The sequence below is a fragment of the Vitis riparia genome, chromosome 14 (assembly GCF_004353265.1).
Source record: "Vitis riparia cultivar Riparia Gloire de Montpellier isolate 1030 chromosome 14, EGFV_Vit.rip_1.0, whole genome shotgun sequence".
Classification (NCBI taxonomy): Eukaryota; Viridiplantae; Streptophyta; class Magnoliopsida; order Vitales; family Vitaceae; genus Vitis; species Vitis riparia.
In genome coordinates this window covers 24,665,930-24,689,092 of record NC_048444.1, presented here as the reverse complement: position 1 = coordinate 24,689,092, position 23,163 = coordinate 24,665,930, and the positions used below count along the sequence as shown (strand labels likewise).

The 23,163-nt window shown below is 32.9% G+C and overlaps 1 protein-coding gene and 1 long non-coding RNA gene across 2 annotated transcripts; both read left to right on the top strand.

Annotated features, from left to right (window-relative positions):
• The first annotated feature begins 1,916 nt into the window (after positions 1-1,916).
• On the top strand, positions 1,917-18,626 carry LOC117930568 (disease resistance protein At4g27190-like). The gene is made up of 8 exons (XM_034851208.1): positions 1,917-2,060; positions 2,129-4,390; positions 4,462-4,623; positions 6,474-7,181; positions 10,488-10,637; positions 16,651-16,867; positions 18,024-18,547; positions 18,612-18,626. Exons 1-8 carry the CDS (start codon positions 1,917-1,919, stop codon positions 18,624-18,626), a joined length of 4,182 nt encoding a protein of 1,393 aa, XP_034707099.1.
• Positions 18,627-18,671: 45 nt separating this feature from the next.
• On the top strand, positions 18,672-19,235 carry LOC117929472. The gene is made up of 2 exons (XR_004653766.1): positions 18,672-18,827; positions 18,935-19,235. It is a non-coding gene; the product is annotated as an uncharacterized LOC117929472 (long non-coding RNA).
• Positions 19,236-23,163: the final 3,928 nt, after the last annotated feature.

The following is a 23,163-nucleotide window of genomic DNA, read 5'->3' as shown; positions in this document are numbered from 1 at the left end:
TATAACACAATTTATTTTATATCATTTAATACAATTGAATTAAATAGATCATAATTTTAATATTAATATATATTTTAAAATTAGACATATTATAATCAAACATCATAATATTATTATGAAATAATATTTGATGTAATTTAATAATAAATGTATACTTATATAATTTATATTTCTTTCGATGCATACAATATTATTATCAAATATGATAAATCATGTTATACATATATCAAATTATTTAATAAAACAACTTTAAAATATCCATTTACTTCTAATTACATTTTTATGAAAATTTTCTTATATTTTTATAAATTTTAGATCTATTGATATTTTTTTTTTCAAAATATTCATCGATATATTTTTTATATATCCGTAAAATTAAAGTACCAATATATTTGTAATTACTAATATATTCATCTTTGGCCATATGACATCAGAGAAGGTGTCCAAAGGGAAACAAAAAAAAAAGATGTAGGTGTCCTTGTCATGTTATAGGTTAAAAGAAAAGGACAACTATTCTAGTGCATGTTAGAAGAATCATTTTGGGAAAAGATGGAGTTCTCAAAAGCGCTTTATATATATATATATATATATATATATATATATATAATTTATTTTTTTAAAATTGATGGATGGAATGATTTTCCCTATTTTCAAATAGTAGGTCAGCCATTATTCTTAAGTTTTTGTACAATAATATACTACCCATAAATTATACTTGCCTTAAAATTGAGAATATGCAAAGCTTTTTTTCATATCCCTTGTAAGATATACGTCTTTGTACTGTAATGTGATGTTAGTTGACCATGGTTCAAAATAGCTATTTTATCTTTATTTAATTGATTAAAAAAGCACTTTATTTGGGGTATGCCTTTTTTTATATGAGCTGTTTACTAATTATCCTTTATCTATAAAAATATTGAGAAGATAAAATTGTAATTTTAGCCTCTTTTTTTTCAAAAATAATATATATATATATATATATATATTTTAATTAGTAATAGAAAAATTACAAAATTTGATATTTATATCAGTTTTTTCTTCATATTGGCTTTAGTGTCAATTTATTTTCCTTCAATTTTTTAGTTTTGTCTTGATGTACTCGCTTGGTTAGACTGACCCATATGGCTTTTGCAGTCAGTGACTTAAACAAAATAATAGACCAGAAATGTTATAGCCGACCTAGAGTTCCAATGCAGCGGCACGGCACGGACACCCGACAAACAGTCCGTGACACTTGGATTATATAGAAAATGTTATTTGAACAGGCATTTCTTGGATCTCACGGGCTTTATTTTATTTTTATCTTAAACATTTGACAGCAATAGAGGAAAATGAATTGATGTAGTGTTTGAACACAAGTTGCACCAAGTCTTTTTCTTATAATTTGAACACGTCTTACGCTTGCTAGTTGAATTTTCTTCCTTCTTGTTGAAGGAATCATCTCTTGGCCTTTGTTAAATTTTTATATTCGTTTTCATATTTTTAAAGGTGTCAGTGTCATTTTATGTCTCAGTATTTATACTCTCTGCAGTTGCCTTCTCATTCTCAAAGCTGATTCCCATTCTCATTTTCCTGCTATCTGTCTCAGTGTCTCTCCTTTTCCTTGTTTTCGTTTCGCTTCTTTGAATTTCAGTTGCGTTGTTTGAGCTTTCTCTATCGCTTTACTTCCTATCCATTCTGTCATTTTACCAACTATTCCTACTCTTTGCACTCTCCTTGATTTTTGCTGGTCTCTATCTCACCTCTCATCACTTGAAAAAGGGCAAAAAAAAAAAAGGGAAAAGGGAAAAGATCTGCTTTTTTGGTAGCTACAACCTTCCACAACTTCTGCTATTTGGTACCTCAAAACTTTCATTTCCTTCTCCTGCTGTAGTTACCTTACCCTCATTTGCTTCCAGAGAAAGAAAAAGTAGGAAATGGAAATTATTGCTACTCCCATTGCAGAAAAAGTTGCTGAGAAACTGGTTGCTCGAATTGGACGTCACCTGGGTTATCTGTTTAACTACCGTAGCAACATTTTGGATCTCACCCAACAAATTGAGAAGCTTCGTGATGGAAGAGTGAGGTGCAGCAATCTGTGAATGAGGCTAATAGGCAAGGGGATGTTATCTTTCCTGATGTTGAAAAGTGGCTGTCACGTGCTGAAGAGATCATAAAAGAAACAGACAAATTCCTTGAGGATGAAAGGGATGCAAACAGGGGCTGTTTTAACTTGAAGCTGCGGTACCAGCAAAGCAAGAAAGCAAGTGGCCAGGCAGGGGATATTCTTAATAAAATCCAAGAGACTGATAAGTTTGGCAAAGTAGCACATGAGCCTCCTCTACCAGGGATCGGGTCTTCGTCTGTCAGCGGTTCGGAAGTTTTGGAATCGAGAGAGACAACTTTAAACCAAATTATGGAGGTCTTCAGAGATGATGATATAAGGATGGTTGGGGTATGGGGGATGGGCGGTGTGGGCAAAACCACGATTGTGCAACAAGTCGCCAAACAAGCCAATGAAGAAAAGCTATTTGACACAGTGGTCATGGCGTTGAATATATCCCAAACTCCGAACGTGACAAAAATTCAAGGAGAAATTGCGAGCATGTTAGGCTTGAAACTTGAGGGGGGATTTGAAGCGAAAAGAGCAGTTCGCCTAAGTCAAAGCTTGAAGAGACACAAGAAGATCCTGGTGATTTTAGATGATATCTGGGAGCCCATCGCGTTTGAAAGGATTGGAATTCCTTATGGATCAGATGATCATAAGGTGGGGTACTGTAAAGTGCTGCTGACTTCAAGAGATCATCGCGTGTTATCTAAGGATATGGGTACTCATAGGGACTTCCATGTTCAACACCTTTGTAAAGAGGAAGCCTGGAGTTTATTTAAGCAGACGGCAGGTGATTCCGTGGAGAAGCCTGAATTTCAACCTATAGCAGATGATGTAGTTGAAAAATGTGAGGGTCTACCAGTTGCACTTGTAACAATTGCAAAGGCAAAGGCACTAAGGAATCCCTTGAAAGAACTTAAAAGGTCTGCACCAATAAACATCCCCGGAGTGAGTAAAAACGTGTATTCATGTCTGGAGTTGAGCTACAACCATTTGGAAAGTGATGAAGTTAAATCATTGTTCTTACTCTGTGGTTTGCTGGGCGATGGCGATATTTCATTGGATGACTTGTTAAAATATGGCATGGGTTTGGATTTGTTTGATTACATGGATTCATTGGAGTCAGCAAGAGATAAAATAGTTACCCGGGTGAAAATCCTTAAAGACTCGAGCCTGTTGCTTGACTCACTTGAAGATGTACACTATCGTAAACCTTCAAGTTCGTTTTTTGTGGAGGAAGGTAATGGGTTTATCAGAATGCATGAAGTGGTTCGTGATGTTGCCAAAGCAATTGCATCGAAAGATCCTCATCATCGATTTGTGGTGAACGAAGATGTTAGATTACAAGAATGGGAAAAGAGGGACGGTGAGTTGAGAAATTGTGCTGGCATATCTTTGAAATGCACACATGTCCATGAGCTTCCAGAAGGATTGGTATGTCCCAAACTCAGATTCTTTTTGTTGAATAGTAATGATAATTCCTTGAAAATTCCGGACACCTTTTTCAAAGAGATGAAAGAAGTCAGGGTTTTAAGCTTGTTTAGAATTGATCTTACACAATTGCCTTCATCACTTCACTTTCTTTCAAATCTTCGAACATTGTGTCTACGCGAATGTGGGATGTTGAAAGACATAGCAATACTTGGAGGACTGAAGAAGCTACAAATTCTTAGCCTTGTAGGTTGTGACATTCAAAAGTTGCCCAAAGAAATGATGCAATTGACTGATCTAAGGATGTTGAGTTTGAGGGATTCCTCAATTCTCGTTCCAAGAAATGTGATATCAAGCCTATCTCGGTTAGAGCATTTGTGTGTGATTAATACTTTTGATAGATGGAGGAATGATTGGCTTTCTGAGTTGAAACACTTGTCCTGTTTGAGGGCCTTGGAAGTGGAAATACTCGATTCATATTTGCTTTTGGAAGATGTATCCTTTGAGAACCTCACTAGATATGATATATTTATAGGCTGTAGAGCCGGTACTTTGGGCTGGAATGATGATAAAAGGGCCTTAAGAAGGTTGAGGGTCGAAGGGGTCAAAGGCCCACATCTGGTGAAGTGCTACTCTAGGCTGTTAAAGACGGTTGAAGTTCTAGAATTGAGGAGATTGGATGATACCAAACATTTTGTTTATGAGTTAGACAACGACGGTTTTCGTCAACTCAAGTATCTGTCCATCTGTGCGAGTTCTAAGATGCAATACATCATGAATACAATCGAAATGGAAGGGGTTGACCCACCGCATAGTGCCTTTCCTCTCTTGGAGAAATTACGGCTTTACCACCTCTACAACTTGGAAGCAGTATGCCATGGCCCAATTCCGATAGGGTGTTTTGCCAACTTAAGAATTCTGATAATAGAGGACTGTTACAGGTTGAAATATATCTTATGGCTTCCCACAACACAAGGGAATCAGTACTAGAGTTTCCTCAACTGCGATTCTTGAAACTGGAATATCTACGAAATCTCATTGACTTCTACTCCATAGGAAGCAGTCGCAGCCAGGAGCCATTCATCCCTCTTTTCAATGAGAAGGTATGTTTGATTTTCATTTTCAATTTCTGCCATTCATCCCTTCCACTTTCAGTACTTCTCTTGCAAACAATTTAATCGCATACATTAATTAATTAAACCAGTAGTTTCCTAATTTTGGCCTGTATCTTAGGTATACCATCTCACCTTTTTATATTCATTTTTTTTAAGCTTACAAAAATATTTATATTATTTAGCCCACAAATATGTGTACTTTCTATTTCAAATTTTAACTTAAGAAGCATTTATATTGTTTTGTCTACCAATGTTCTTGATATAACAAAATTTCAAAATATATTCCTCAAAATTCAAAATTTAACCATCCTCTTTACCCTTCCGTTTCACTTTTTTTTTCTTCATTTCTCACTGCCACAGTTCTATTTCATTAATATCATTGTTTTCTGTAATTTTTATTTTATTTTATATAATTTACTCATGTTACACTATTTTCGTCACATTTTCCATTTTCGTTTATAATTTTACTCCAATATTCTCATGGGTCTCCCATTCTCAATCTCAATTAACTCTTCAATCATGTTTAATTTCTAGTATCAAATAAGAGGTAAATTTTGATTTTTCAATTTTATCTTGCTTTTCTTTCCATTATTGCCACTTCACTTTTTCTCTTGATATTGTTTTCATTTTTTTTTCTAATTCCTTTTGCAAATCTCCATAATTTTTCAAATATGGCATTCATTTTTATTATTTTTGCATGAACAATATTTTATTTAATTAAAAAAAAATGAAGTTCTTCAACAAATTAAATATTTTGTTTAATAACTATTAACACACATTGTACAGTTATTTTGTTAAATAATTGATAGCATACACATTATCTTTTTTGCTTTTTCTTTTTAAGCAATGTTATTCACCATTCAAATGATTTTGATTTCATTTTAGATTTTATAAAATAGAAAGGATAAAATTTACAAAAATACAAAAATTTTATTTTGTTGGAAGAATAAAAAAATTAATTAAAAAAATGGATAAAAAATATAAAAATATTAGGGCAAAATCAAGAATAAATAAAGATGAATGAACATAGAGTATGACTTACCTCAATTGATAATTAGAGCTTAAAATTTTAAATAATATGAAAGAGTCACATTGTTTACTTGTTTTATAGTATTATGAGTTAATAAAAAATTATAGCGGAGAATGTATGATTGAAAAAATAATAAAACAAAGGCATTGAATAATGAGAATTTGAATAGTTCCAAACAATTCATAATGATTGAGTACCCTATCAATATTAAATAATTAATTTCAATACTTTTTCAAATTTTAAAAAGTAGATAATAAAATAAAATAAATTGTAAAAAATATACAAATAAAAATAGTGAAAATAAAAGGCTGATTATGAAGAAAAGGAATGAAAAAAGAAAACATAATACAATAAAAAATGGAAGAAAAAGTTGTCAATATCAAACATGAGGTGTGCATTAGTATGATAGTTAATTTGTAATTAGATGAAGAAAAGTATTTTAACAAATATCCTTTTTTTCTATTTTTTATTTTAATCTACAAAGCATGGTAGAAGGATGGAGTGATTTTTTTTTTTTTTTTTTTTTAAACAAGGCTATGAAATATGAACAAAGATATTGATAATTATTGTGGCGACTTCTACATGATCTACAATGATTTGACACCAACTTTCTTCAATTTAACAAAAGAGAGATGAAAATTGGTATCTCTTATTTTTCTCGTTTAAAAAGAGAATTTAGTAGCAAAATTTTAGTTAATTTTATGCTTTGTTACATTGACATATTGACATTCAATTATATATGTCTAGTTATTGGGAATATATGTGAATGACTACATTAATTATTAATCCTATGTGATAAATTGGACAGGTTGCACTCCCCGGGTTGGAGTTGTTACGTTTGAATTCAATGGAAAATGTCATAACAATATGGGACAACCAACATCCTGTAGGTTCCTCTAGCAAATTGAAGGATTTGTATCTCAACCGCTATAAAAATCTATTGACTGTTTTTCCATCCAATTTCTTAAAAGGGTTACAAAGTCTACAAATTCTAAAGATAGAAGATTGTTGTTCTTTGAAAGATATTTTTGAAGTGGGAGAAATAAATAGGGAAAAATCCGATGGTATCACAATCCCTCAATTGAAAGAAATGTCTTCATATGGTCAAAATATAATGAGTGTGAAGAAGAAGGATCCCCAAGGATATCTTGCCTTTCAAAATCTAAATTCATTGAAAGTTGGTAAATGTGCTTCCCTGAGATATCTTTTTCCAGCTTCGGTTGTGAAAGGCCTTGTGCAACTTGAGGTTCTAGAGATATCCGATTGTGGAGTGGAGGAAATTGTTGCAAATGAAAATGGACTTGAAGCGGTGCCTATTTTTTTATTCCCTAGACTAACCTCTCTCAAACTTATTAAATTATACCAGCTCAAGAGATTCTATCGGGGTATGTATACTTTGGGATGTCCACTCTTGAAAGAATTGGTGGTACGCAATTGTGATGAAGTGGAACTACTGTTGCAAGAAAAAAGTCTTCAAGGTGAAGTTGATAAACAACCTCTCTTCTTGGTTGAAAAGGTATGACTTCTTTTTCACATCTAGGTTACTACATTTATAGCTAAATTAATCAAATTAGATAAAAGGACTTGAGAACATGGAGAAAGAGGCACAAATAATTATAAGTGATGAGAGTTTTGTAGGTGTAATGAGCATTATGTTTTACTATATCCAACAATTAATCATTAATATAATTACAAGTGCTACGAATGCTAGTGATATTATATTACCCAAACTGCATTTAGCTACTATAACTATTCAAGGTATTTAAATAAATTCCATATTCATCTTATGATCATGTGTTCAATAATACTAGTAACCAAATTATAAAATTCGCTTACTAGAGAACCTATAACAAAAATAAATTACTTGGAAGCCTTTTTATATATAGACCTTGTTTATTTACTAAAGATTTGTTAGCATAATAAAATATTAATGTTATTTATTTGATTTGTTAGAACACTCAATGAATATTTGTCTAGTTAAACTGTGTTTACCAAAAAAAGAGAAGAATAATGAGATCCATTAAAGTTAAATATTTTAGGAGGAGGAACATATTGATTGAGTGTAGTGCCAAATATTTTAATAAAATTATTAAAATATATTTTTATATCAAATTAAAGACATCAATTATTTAATTTCATATATTACTATTCTCTAAATAATGAGATCAATTAAAGTTAAATATTTTTATTACACTATTTGCATATTTTTAATCAATATAAAATAAAAATAATATAATATTTTATTTAAAAAAATTAAAGTTAAATATATATATATATATATATATATATATATAAAATTAAAGTTAAAGTCGTAGTTGGTGACTACAGCTTTGACTGTACTACGGCTTTAAATTTAAAGTTAAAACTGTGGTTGGTGACTATGGTTTTGACTATTTTTAAAAAATAAAACCGTAGTTACCAACTACGGTTTTATGACGTGGCAATCTACGTGGCGCAAACACATTAGATTGGGCATTATTTTAGAAATGGGGGTACTTTATGGATTTTTTTTAAAAACGTAGTCTTTTGGGTCAAAGCTCTGTATCTTAGGTATACCATCTCACCTTTTTATATTCATTTTTTTTGAGCTTACAAAAATATTTATATTATTTAGCCCACAAATATGTATACTTTCTATTTCAAATTTTAACTTAAGAAGCATTTATATTGTTTTGTCTACAAATGTTCTTTGATATAACAAAATTTCAAAATATATTCCTCAAAATTCAAAATTTAACCATCCTCTTTACCCTTTCGTTTCATTTTTTTTTTCTTCATTTCTCACTGCCATAGTTCTATTTCATTAATATCATTGTTTTCTGTATTTTTTTATTTTATAATTTACTCATGTTCCACTATTTTCCTCACATTTTCCATTTTCGTTCCTGTATATGATTTTACTCCAATATTCTCATGGGTCTCCCATTCTCAATCTCAATTAACTCTTCAATCATGTTTAATTTCTAGTATCAAATAAGAGGTAAATTTTGATTTTTCAATTTTATCTTGCTTTTTTTTCCATTGTTGCCACTTCACTTTTTCTCTCGATATTGTTTTCATTTTTTTTTCTAATTCCTTTTGCAAATCTCCATAATTTTTCAAATATGGCATTCATTTTTATTATTTTTGCATGAACAATATTTTATTTAAGTAAAAAAAAAATGAAGTTCTTCAACAAATTAAATATTTTGTTTAATAACCATTAACACACATTGTACAGTTATTTTGTTAAATAATTGATAGCATACACATTATCTTTTTTGCTTTTTCTTTTTAAGCAATGTTATTCACCATTCAAATTATTTTGATTTCATTTTAGATTTTATAAAATAGAAAGGATAAAATTTACAAAAATAAAAAAATTGTATTTTGTTGGAAGAATAAAAAAATTAATTAAAAAAATGGATAAAAAATATAAAAATATTAGGGCAAAATCAAGAATAAATAAAGATGGATGAACATAGAGTATGACTTACCTCAATTGAAAATTAGCGCTTAAAATTTTAAATAATATGAAAGAGTCACATTGTTTACTTGTTTTATAGTATTATGAGTTAATAAAAAATTATACCAGAGAATGTATGATCGAAAAAATAATAAAACGAAGGCATTGAATAATGAGAATTTGAATAGTTCCAAACAACTCATAATGATTGAGTACCTTATCAATATTGAATAATTAATTTCAATACTTTTTCAAATTTTAAAAAGTAAATAATAAAATAAAATAAATTGTAAAAAATACACAAATAAAAATAGTGAAAATAAAAGGGTGATTATGAAGAAAAGGAATGAAAAAAGAAAACATAATACAATAAAAAATGGAAGAAAAAGTTGTCAATATCAAACATGAGGTGTGCATTAGTATGATAGTTAATTTGTAATTAGATGAAGAAAAGTATCTAAACAATATCATTTTTTCTCTTTTTAATTTTAATCTATAAAGAATGGTATAAGGGTGGAGTGATTTTTATTTTTTTTTTGCAAACAAGGCTATGAAATATGAACAAAGATATTGATAACTATTGTGGCAACTTCTACATGATCTACAATGATTTGACACCAACTTTCTTAAATTTAACGAAAGAGAGATGAAAATTGGTATCTCTTATTTTTCTCGTTTAAAAAGAGAATTTAGTAGCAAAATTTTAGTTAATTTTATGCTTTGTTACATTGACATATTGACATTCAATTATATATGTCTAGTTATTGGGAATATATGTGAATGACTACATTAATTATTAATCCTATGTGATAAATTGGACAGGTTGCACTCCCCGGGTTAGAGTTGTTACCTTTGGATTCAATGGAAAATGTCATAACAATATGGGACAACCAACATCCTGTAGGTTCCTCTAGCAAATTGAAGGATTTGTATCTCTTCGGCTGTAACAATCTATTGACTGTTTTCCATCCAATTTCTTAAAAGGGTTACAAAGTCTACAAATTCTAGAGATAGAAGATTGTTGTTCCTTGAAATCGATTTTTGAAGTGGGAGAAATAAATAGGGAAAAATCTTATGGTATCACAATCCCTCAATTGAAAGAAATGTCTTCATTTGGTCAAAATATAATGAGTGTGAAGAAGAAGGATCCCCAAGGATATCTTGCCTTTCAAAATCTAAATTCATTGAAAGTTGGTAAATGTGCTTCCCTGAGATATCTTTTTCCAGCTTCGGTTGTGAAAGGCCTTGTGCAACTTGAGGTTCTAGAGATATCCGATTATGGAGTGGAGGAAATTGTTGCAAATGAAAATGGACTTGAAGCGGCGCCTATTTTTTATTCCCTAGACTAACCTCTCTCAAACTTATTAATTATACCAGCTCAAGAGATTCTATCGGGGTATGTATACTTTGGGATGTCCACTCTTGAAAGAATTGGTGGTATGCAATTGTGATGAAGTGGAACTACTGTTGCAAGAAAAAAGTCTTCAAGGTGAAGTTGATAAACAACCTCTCTTCTTGGTTGAAAAGGTACGACTTCTTTTGCACATCTAGGTTACTACATTTATAGCTAAATTAATCAAATCAGATAAAAGGACTTGACAACATGGAGAAGAGGCACAAATAATTATAAGTGATGAGAGTTTTGTAGGTGTAATGAGCATTATGTTTTACTATATCCAACAATTAATCATTAATATAATTACAAGTGCTACGAATGCTAGTGATATTATATTACCCAAACCGCATTTAGCTACTATAACTATTCAAGGTATTTAAATAAATTCCATATTCATCTTATGATCATGTGTTCAATAATACTAGTAACCAGATTATAAAATTCGCTTACTAGAGAACCTATAACGAAGATAAATTACTTGGAAGCCTTTTTATATATAGACCTTGTTTATTTACTAAAGATTTGTTAGCATAATAAAATATTAATGTTATTTATTTGATTTGTTAGAACACTCAATGAATATTTGTCTAGTGAAACTGTGTTTACCAAAAAAGAGAAGAATAATGAGATCAATTAAAGTTAAATATTTTAGGAGGAGGAACATATTCATTGAGTGTAGTGACAAATATTTTAATAAAATTATCAAAATATATTTTTATATCAAATTAAAGACATCAATTATTTAATTTCATATATTACTATTCTTTAAATAATGAGATCAATTAAAGTTAGATATTTTTATTACACCATTTACATATTTTTAATCAATATAAAATCAAAATAATATAATATTTTATTTAAAAAATTAAATTTAAATATATATATATATATATATATATATATATATATATATATATATATATATATATAATTAAAGTTAAAGCCGTAGTTACCAACTACGGTTTTAAACTTAAAGTTAAAACCGTGGTTGGTGACTACGGTTTTGACTATTTTAAAAAAATAAAACCATAGTTACCAACTACGGTTTTGTGACGTGGCAATCTACGTGGCACAAATACATTAGATTGGGCATTATTTTAGAAATGGGGGTACTTTATGGATTTTTTTTTTTAAAACGTAGTGGATTTTTTTTTAAAACGTAGTCTTTTGGGTCAAAGCTCAAGGGAATGACCATGGTCTCCTAGCTTTAATTAGAAAGAATGAAAAGAGTCTTTGGGAAGTAGTTTTGTGAAGATGTCAGATGAGATGATGAGGGAATCTATCAAATAAAAGGATGTCCCATGGCCCCCTTTTTACAAACTTCTAACTCAATGTGCATGGATCGTGCATAAAACTTAAGGTTTGTGGACATATGGAGGTGTTGCCATTGTCACAAAACAATTGTGGAGGTTGTGATAATGAAACATTGTTGGCCAGAAAAGTCCTTAATTTTAGGACATGAAACATACAAGGAAAGGAAAATCTCATAGCCATATATGTATGCATGTGTATATATATAATATATATGTGTGTGTATTGGATGAGGAAATTATGGAAACTAAATCAGAATTGTATATTATCATTCATATATTTGGCAATAACATGTGTCTACATGGAAATTTGGTGGTGGTAGAAGCCTATAAATAGAGGTTTCCTCTCCTCATTCCATTCATTGAAAGTTGAGAGAAAAAGAGTGGTGCAACTCTTTGAGTGAAAAAGTGAGGTTTTCTTGAGAGTTAGAGAATTATTATTCTCTTGGGTATAATTGGGTTTGTCTCTTTGATCGACGAAGTCTTTATTTAATAGACCATAAAGACCTTGGTGCCCTTGAAGTGGAAGAAAGAAGAGACCCGAAGGATCTGAAACTATAACAGCCTTCCGGTTTCTTCTTTGCTTTCGTTTCGTCCCTGCTCATCTCAACCTGACTGCTGACTGGCTTCCTTACCGACCGGAATGATTGAAGAATTGAATTGAACAAGGGGGTGCCAATGACTCCCTTCTTTACATGCCTTACATCCCTGACTGCAACCGCCTGGGCACAAAGACCGTGTGCTCTTTGTCAATCCCAGCAAGCTCGTCCTCCTCTCCCCTACCCTCAGTCTCAACGGGCGATTCATGGATTGAAGAGACTTTTGGGAACCAGGGAGAGGCATCATCTTCGGTCCCAAACCAGGGGCAGCAGCTGCAAGGAGGGGAGGTGGGTACCATACTCGCTAAGAGGAGATAACAGTGGCTCTGCGCCCCCTAACTACTGAAGACCTTAAAGAGGTGGTTGACGTTCGTAAGGCATAGATCGCGGATTCGGAATGGCTAGAAAGAGAAGGGCTCTTTTCTCTTCTTTTCCGGGCGATGAATCAATCTTTTTTCCTTCAAGAGGTCAACGATTACGTGAATTGCTCAAACAATCCCAATCATCCCCTCTTACGGTGGAAGAACAGATAATGACTATTTATACTGGAACAAATGGTTATCTTGATTCATTAGAAATTGGACAGGTAAGGAAATTTCTTGCTGAGTTACGTAATTACTTAAAAACGAATAAACCTCAGTACAGCTACAGATGAGTCTTAGGACAGCCAGTTCCATCGTATTTGTCTATGTCAATGTCAGGCATCTTGAACTTTTCTGGATTAAAAACCTCTGGAAAAATGGTCAATCCCTTCATGTTGAGCCCATGGTCTCCAGACCCCTTCACTTTCTTCAACTCTTCCTGTAACTTGGCTAGCTGCTCCCCTTATTCACGTTCCACCACTTCTCCGTTCATTTCCAATACTGATCGTGAAACACCATGAGCAGCAGGATGTTGAGGTCCGGAATTCGAAGTGAAATTTGTGATTTGCCCGTTCCTAGTCGTCATGGGAAAGAAAGGCAGAAATAAGAAAGAGATTATTCCCTGAGAGCTTGTCCAGTACTACCAGTACCAGAAAGACGTCAACGGGTGTTGTTCGAATTCTACACCATCCCCCGTCGCTGTCTGGAACGAGAATTCATTGTCATCCTCCTTAGCCGATTGCTCACTATCAACTATTTAATCCTTCTCAGACATCTTCTCCTCCTTGATAACCGGACTAACCACTTCAGGCTGCACAATAGAGATCGAGATTGCTATCGGTGTCGCAGCTCTTCTCCTTTCTATCATTCTTTCTTTCTCTAGAATTTATATTCAATATCAATTCTAACAAGACCAGCCTTGCCATTGCTTATTCGGTGTTCCAGCAGCTCTCTACTGCACATCGAGACAATCGGCCGCATTGCAGTCGAATGATCGATCTTCTGCCGAGTTCCCCCTTGTTCTGGAAATAACGAAAGTCTTTGCTGCCCTATGAGAGAAAGAAGGATGGCTTCGAGTAGTGCTGTGATCTGAAGTCGGCGCATTGACAGTGTTCCTTCACCAGATGATGTACCCGATTTACGGCACCCGGTTCCTCAGCGTTTTCACCCTCTTCCGACTGAAAATCACATCTACTATTAGATTGAGATATAGAATAGATAGAATTCGACATCTCTTTTATACGTTATTACTTGGTCGATCTAATTTGTGCTAAAGCCTTCCTTCGGGCTACTATTGTGAGGAGTGAGTGTAAATACTTGTGGTTATTTTTCTCTTTATAGTGAAGATCTGCAGTAGCTCTGTGGACGTAGCCTATTTTGGGTGAACCACGTAAATTTTGTGTGTTGATTTTGTATGCTCTATTTCATTATTATTTCCAATTTTTTTATTCGCTTCATTAATCTGGTCTTTTTTGGGAGGTTTATTTCCCAACAACTGGTATCAGAACGACACATCCTACGGTGTTCTAAGAGCTTGGTGGTAGTTTAAGGAGGTTCTGTCTAAGGAGATTGGAATTTAAGAGAAACAATTGTGACCCCTTCAGTCTTTCCTGGGAACTTTTAGTTTTATCTAAAGAGGTTGAGTTTTAAGTGGGACCATTGTGATCCCTCCATTCTTTCCCGAGAACCTTCTTAGTGGTTTAAAGCTCTGGATGGAAATTTATCTTTTTTGCTTTTTCTTTTTAAGCAATGTTATTCACCATTCAAATTATTTTGATTTCATTTTAGATTTTATAAAATAGAAAGGATAAAATTTACAAAAATACAAAAATTTTATTTTGTTGGAAGAATAAAAAAATTAATTAAAAATGGATAAAAAATATAAAAATATTAGGGCAAAATCAAAATAAATAAAGATGGATGAACATAGAGTATGACTTACCTCAATTGATAATTAGAGCTTAAAATTTTAAATAATATGAAAGAGTCACATTGTTTACTTGTTTTATAGTATTATGAGTTAATAAAAAATTATACCGGAGAATCTATGATTGAAAAAATAATAAAACAAAGGCATTGAATAATGAGAATTTGAATAGTTCCAAACAATTCATAATGATTGAGTACCCTATCAATATTGAATAATTAATTTCAATACTTTTTCAAATTTTAAAAAGTAAATAATAAAATAAAATAAATTGTAAAAAATATACAAATGAAAATAGTGAAAATAAAAGGGTGATTATGAAGAAAAGGAATGAAAAAAGAATACATAATACAATAAAAAATGGAAGAAAAAGTTGTCAATATCAAACATGAGGTGTGCATTAGTATGATAGTTAATTTGTAATTAGATGAAGAAAAGTATTTAAACAATATCCTTTTTTTCTATTTTTTATTTTAATCTATAAAGCATGGTAGAAGGGTGGAGTGATTTTTTTTTTTTCAAACAAGGCTATGAAATATGAACAAAGATATTGATAACTATTGTGGCGACTTCTACATGATATACAATGATTTGACACCAACTTTCTTAAATTTAACAAAAGAGAGATGAAAATTGGTATCTCTTATTTTTCTCGTTTAAAAAGAGAATTTAGTAGCAAAATTTTAGTTAATTTTATGCTTTGTTACATTGACATATTGACATTCAATTATATATGTCTAGTTATTGGGAATATATGTGAATGACTACATTAATTATTAATCCTATGTGATAAATTGGACAGGTTGCACTCCCCGGGTTGGAGTTGTTACCTTTGGATTCAATGGAAAATGTCATAACAATATGGGACAACCAACATCCTGTAGGTTCCTCTAGCAAATTGAAGGATTTGTATCTCTTCGGCTGTAACAATCTATTGACTGTTTTTCCATCCAATTTCTTAAAAGGGTTACAAAGTCTACAAATTCTAGAGATAGAATATTGTTGTTCTTTGAAATCGATTTTTGAAGTGGGAGAAATAAATAGGGAAATATCCGATGGTATCACAATCCCTCAATTGAAAGAAATGTCTTCATATGGTCAAAATATAATGAGTGTGAAGAAGAAGGATCCCTAAGGATATCTTGCCTTTCAAAATCTAAATTCATTGACAGTTGGTAAATGTGCTTCCCTGAGATATCTTTTTCCAGCTTCGGTTGTGAAAGGCCTTGTGCAACTTGAGGTTCTAGAGATATCCAATTGTGGAGTGGAGGAAATTGTTGCAAATGAAAATGGACTTGAAGCGGCGCCTATTTTTTTATTCCCTAGACTAACCTCTCTCAAACTTATTCACTTATACCAGCTCAAAAGATTCTATCGGGGTATGTATGCTTTGGGATGTCCACTCTTGAAAAAATTGGATGTAAGGGATTGTTATAAAGTGGAGCTACTATTTCAAGAAAAATGTCTTCAAGGTGAAGTTGATAAACAACCTCTCTTCTTGGTTGAAAAGGTATGACTTCTTTTGTACATCTAGGTTACTACATTTATAGCTAAATTAATCAAATCAGATAAAGGACTTGAGAACATGGAGAAAGAGGCACAAATAATTATAAGTGATGAGAGTTTTGTAGGTGTAATGAGCATTATGTTTTACTATATCCAACAATTAATCATTAATATAATTACAAGTGCTACGAATGCTAGTGATATTATTACCCAAACTGCATTTAGCTACTATGCCTATTCAAGGTATTTATATAAATTCCATATTCATCTTATGATCATGTGTTCAATAATACTAGTAACCAGATTATAAAATTCGCTTACTAGAGAACCTATAACGAAGATAAATTACTTGGAAGCCTTTTTATATATATAGACCTTGTTTATTTACTAAAGTTTTGTTAGCATAATAAAATATTAATGTTATTTATTTGATTTGTTAGAACACATTTCCTAACGTGGAGGAGCTGAACTTGGTCTTCAAGGGCCTCGTGGAGATATGGTGTGGCCAATTTTCAAGGGAGTCATTTGGCAAACTAAGAGTTTTGGAGATAGAAGCGTGTCATGATATTTCGCTTGTGATCCCACATACTATAGAGCAGCTCATCGTGAGAAGGTGTGATTCAGTGGAAAAGGTAATCCAAGTGGAAGGTCATGCGGGTGAGACACTTCCACGGTTAACTATAATGTACTTGGAAGATCTACCTATGCTTAGGTTGTTAGATTAATTTTTTTGTAATTAATCTATAATTTGGGCCACACATGTAAATAATTAAAATGTGTGTGCTATCATTTAATTAAGCCTAAATATAGTGATCTAATTAATAATTGATTAATTGGCTTAAGGGTATAATTGTCATGAGATTATTGTGTAGATACCATTAGATAATTATTATTTCTATGAGGGGCAGAAATATAATTGTGATAAAATTATAACTGCCCTAGCAGTTTATAAATAGGGTTATGGTCCCCATTCTACCATTACGCATTCCAATTTCCGAAAATCCTCTCAGAGAGAAATTGACACAGAATCTAGTGGCCAGAATTGGAAGACCATCTCAAAGGGTTTTCTTCCTATAAGGTTTCTCCTTCAATGGATTCAGGTATGTTTCCGCTATTATTTTTCTACTCAATTTTAATCAGGAGATTCCAGTATATATGAAATTAGGGTATTCACCTTGGTTGAGTTATAACAAGTGGTATCAGAGCCAACTCCTTGATTAATTCTTTGAGTTATTATTTTAATATATATATGTCAATGGATTAAGATTTATGAAATATTGAGTTGATAAATTTTTTTTTTATTACTATTATTATTATTATTATTATTATTTAATAGCATTTTATGATATTAATATTTAAGTTATTGATCTAGCATTTTAAATAGGCTAATTAAAGCGGAAAATCACCAAAGTGACATCTTTTGTGTAGATTAGTCTGTTCGGGGTGTTAGATATTTGTGTGTATGTGATTCATGCGGGTATTGACTGGCCCAAAGGAAAGTTAATATTTGGTCAAATTGCATACATACCTGTGGTGATAAATATGTGATGATTATAAAGGTAACTTAATGTGAATAATAAATCAATCCAAAGATAAATTTATTATTTTACATAACTTATCATCAATGTTTGATCACTACAACAAGAGTACCACTTACAGTTAATATTACTGTCCAAAGACTTGATATTAATGTTGTACTAGGTATCTTGAAATGTCATAATTTGCTTTTAAATTTAAAGATTATGTGTTTAATTGCTTATTTTATGTGAGCATGATGGTTTATTTGATTCATTTTATTTTGTTCTCGATTCAGCTTTTATATCAACTACTTCTATATCTGCCAACATCAATAATGTCCCTATGTTAAATGGGACTAATTTTAAGGACTGGAAAGAGAATATGATGATTCTCTTAGGCTGCATGGATATAGACTTAGCCTTGAGAATGCCCAAACCCGATGAACTCAATGAGCAAAGTACTCAAGAGGATGAGGTTTATTGGGGTAAGTGGGAACGTTCAAATAGGCTAAGTCTTATGATCATGAAGCGTGGAATTCCAGAAGCTTTCAGGGGTGCGGTAACCGATGAGGTTACTAATGCCAGTGACTTCCTTGCGGAAATTCAGAAACGTTTTGCCAAAAACGATAAGGCTGAAACGAGCACGCTTTTAGCAAGCTTGATTTCAATGAAGTATAAAGGCAAAGGTAATGTTCGGGAGTACATCATGGAGATGTCTCATCTTGCTTCAAAACTTAAGGCTTTGAAACTTGAGTTATCTGATGATTTACTCGTGCATTTGGTTCTCATCTCTCTTCCTGCACAATTTAATCAATTCAAGGTCAGTTATAACTGTCAAAAGAATAAATGGACTCTTAATGAGCTCATTTCATTCTGTGTGCAAGAGGAAGAGAGATTGAAGCAAGACAAGACCGAAAGTGCTCATCTGTCTAGCACTTCCAAGGATAAGGGCAAACGAAAGAATAAGGATAATAAGGTTGCTGCTTCTAATGGCCTAGAACAAAAGAAACAGAAAGTTGAGGTAACATGTTTCTTCTGTAATAAGCCTGGACATACTAAGAAGGAATGTACCAAGTATGCTGCTTGGCGTGTTAAGAAAGGTATATTTCTTACTTTGGTCTGTTCTGAAGTTAATTTAGCTTCACTATCTAGAAACACATGGTGGTTAGATTCTGGTGCTACTACTCACATTTGTGTTTCTATGCAGGGTTGCCTGAGTTACCGAAAACCAAGTGATGCTGAAAGATGCATCTATGTCGGAGACGGTCAGTCGGTAGAAGTAGAGGCAATAGGGCACTTTAGATTATTATTGAAATCTGGTTATTTTTTGGATTTAATAGATACTTTTGTTGTACCGTCTTTCAGACGGAATTTAATTTCAGTTTCTGTTTTGGACAAATCAAGTTATTGTTGTTCATTTGGAAACAATAGATTTGCATTATCTATTAATTCAAATGTTGTAGGAACCGGTTTACTTAATGTTTATGATAATCTATATTTGTTGGAAACTGTTCCGTCCTATAATGAAACCTTGCATGTGGAATCACGAGGTACAAAACGTAAATTGAATAAAGATAATTCGGCCTCATTGTGGCACAAACGCCTAGGTCATATCTCTAAATCTAGAGTTGAGCGACTTGTGTCCGATGGGATTTTAGATTCACTTGACTTTTCAGATTTTGATATTTGTGTTGAGTGTATTAAAGGAAAACAGACCAAAACAAAGAAATTAGGTGCAAATAGAGCTATAGACGTCTTAGAATTAATTCATACAGATATCTGTGGACCATACCCTACGGCATCTTGGAATGGTCAACAGTACTTTATAACATTCATAGATGACTATTCAAGATATGGCTACCTATTTCTTATACATGAGAAATTACAATCATTGGACGTGTTCAAAACATTTAAAGCAGAAGTTGAGTTACAACTCAACAAAAGAATAAAGAGCGTCAGATCTGACCATGGTGGTGAATACTATGGTAGATATGACGGATCAGGTGAACAATGTCCAGGACCATTTGCTAAATACCTAGAGAAATGTGGGATCGTCCCTCAATACACCATGCCAGGATCACCTAGCATGAATGGTGTAGCAGAAAGACGAAACCGAACCCTTAAGGACATGGTAAGGAGTATGATTAGTCATTCTACTTTACCCGAAAAACTCTGGGGTGAAGCACTCAAAACGATAGCTTATATCCTAAATCGGGTGCCAACTAAAGCGGCTGCTAAAACGCCTTATGAGCTTTGGACGGGTCGAAAGCCCAGTTTAAAGCATTTTCATATTTGGGGATGTCCAGCTGAAGCGAGACCTTATAAGCCTCATGAAAAGAAATTGGACTCTAAAACAGTTAGCAGCTACTTTATTGGCTATGCAGAGCGATCAAGGGGTTTTAAATTTTATGATCCTGCTATTAGGTCAATTTTTGAGACGGGAACTACAACATTTTTTGAGGATGTTGAGTTTGGGGGGAGAAATCAGGCTAGGAATATTGTCTTTGGTGAGGAAGAAGGATCTACTATTGCTTTTGATAATGTACAGGTTTCACTACCTATCATTGATCAAGAAGTAAATTTGGATCCTCAACCAACAGACAATATTGTTCAACCCTTAATTGCAAATAAGGACATTGCTCCTGAAGAACAAACTCAACAACCTCAAGAAAATATGCCATTAAGGAGATCCACTAGAGAGAGGAGAAATGAAATTTCGGACGATTATATCGTATATCTCCAGGAACGTGAGGTAGAAAGTGGAATGATGGAAGATGATCCAATCAACTTCCAGCAAGCCATGAAAAGTTCCAACTCTCAGAAATGGATTGAAGCCATGAATGAAGAGTACAAATCTATGCAAGACAATAAAGTTTGGGAACTTGTCCCATTACTAGTTGGTACGAAGCCCATTGGTTGTAAATGGATATTTAAAACCAAGCGGGATTCAAATGGTAATGTAGAAAGGTATAAAGCACGTCTTGTAGCTAAAGGCTTTACTCAAAAAGAAGGAATTGACTTCAAAGAGACCTTCTCTCTAGTTTCTACGAAGGACTCTTTCAGGATAATCATGGCACTAGTTGCACATTATGATCTTGAGTTACATCAAATGGATGTTAAAACAGCGTTTCTCAATGGTGACATTGATGAAACAATTTATATGGTACAACCAGAAAATTTTGTGTCCGAAGACTCAAAGAATATGGTTTGTAAATTAACTAAATCCATTTATGGGCTCAAGCAAGCTTCTCGTCAGTGGTACTTCAAGTTTCATCAAATTATTGTCTCATATGGTTTTGAGGCAAATCTTATGGATGAATGTGTGTATCACAAATTCAGTGGGAGTAAGTATATTTTCCTGGTTTTACATGTCGATGACATATTGCTAGCCACAAATGATATTAGCATATTGCACGACACCAAGAGATTTTTATCAAAACATTTTGAGATGAAAGATCTTGGTGATGCCTCCTTTGTCTTAGGAATCCACATACACCGAGATCGTTCTAGGGGTATTTTAGGATTGTCACAAATGACCTATATTGATAAAGTCCTCCAAAGGTATGGCATGCAAAATAGCAAACCAGGTGATACCCCTGTCGCTAAAGGAGACAAATTCAGTCTTAATCAATGCCCTAAAAATAGTTTAGAAAGTTAAAAAATGCAGAAGATTCCTTACGCTTCGGCTGTGGGGAGTCTAATGTATGCTCAGGTATGTACACGTCCGGATATTGCGTACATTGTTGGCATGTTAGGCAGATATCTAAGTAACCCTGGAATGGATCATTGGAGAGCAGCCAAGAGGGTTATGAGATATTTACAGAGAACAAAAGAGTACATGCTTACATATAGGAGATTGGATCAGTTAGAGTTCATTGGGTATTCCGACTCCGACTTTGCTGGATGCCAAGACAGCAGAAGATCCACATCAGGCTATATTTATCTGTTGGCTGGTGGAGCAATTTCATGGAGGTCTGCCAAACAGACACTCGTAACTTCATCCACCATGGAAGCAGAGTTTGTAGCATGTTATGAGGCATCCAATCAAGGAATATGGCTACGAAATTTTGTCACTGGGCTGCGTGTTCTGGATGGTATTGAAAGACCACTGAAGATATTTTGTGACAATAAATCAGCAGTTTTATATTCCAATAACAACAGGAGTTCTACAAAATCAAAATACATTGATATCAAGTTCCTAGTTGTAAAAGAAAAAGTACAGAGTGGACAGATATCCATAGAGCATATTGGAACAAACTCCATGATAGCGGATCTGCTTACAAAGGGATTACCACCCAAGGTCTTTCATGAGCACACTGCTCATATGGGTGTTGTCTCATTTGAGGATATCCAAATTTAGTGGGATTTTATATTATTCATTGTATATTGCTCTATGTTATGTTTAGACTTTATCTATAAATTTGGATTGTGTTCTGCAGAAATAAAGTATTCATTTTATTGCACTCTGTTAAATTATGCTAAAGATTTGATCTCAATAAAGTTAAGTAGGACCAGTTGGAAATAGGTATGAATAGATCACATTGCATGTAATTTCCATGCTATGCACTCATGATTGATCTATGTCATTTAGCTGTGTAGATATATGTGACCATTGATTGGTCTAGTAACGATTGATGTAACAAAGGTCACCTTGATCCTATGTCAGTATAGTTAATGGACGAGATTGTTCGGATATACCCTAAGGACATGATAGCAAATTTTGAGCTCATAAGGTTAAGCACATTTATTTGATTACATATGCATGTGGCCCAGTGGGAGATTGTTAGATTAATTTTTTTGTAATTAATCTATAATTTGGGCCACACATGTAAATAATTAAAATGTGTGTGCTATCATTTAATTAAGCCTAAATATAGTGATCTAATTAATAATTGATTAATTGGCTTAAGGGTATAATTGTCATGAGATTATTGTGTAGATACCATTAGATAATTATTATTTCTATGAGGGGCAGAAATATAATTGTGATAAAATTATAACTGCCCTAGCAGTTTATAAATAGGGTTATGGTCCCCATTCTACCACTACGCATTCCAATTTCCGAAAATCCTCTCAGAGAGAAATTGACACCGAATCTAGTGGCCAGAATTGGAAGACCATCTCAAAGGGTTTTCTTCCTATAAGGTTTCTCCTTCAATGGATTCAGGTATGTTTCCGCTATTATTTTTCTACTCAATTTTAATCAGGAGATTCCAGTATATATGAAATTAGGGTATTCACCATGGTTGAGTTATAACATAGGCATCTATCTGGGTTGGGGCCAATTCTTCAAAATCTTCAGTCTCTACAAGTATCTCGATGTAGAAATTTGATAAATTTGGTATCACCTTCAATGGCTAAAAGACTAGTGCAACTCAAAGAGCTGACTGTTGACTATTGTGATGAGGTGAAAGAAATAGTTGAAAATGAAGGGGG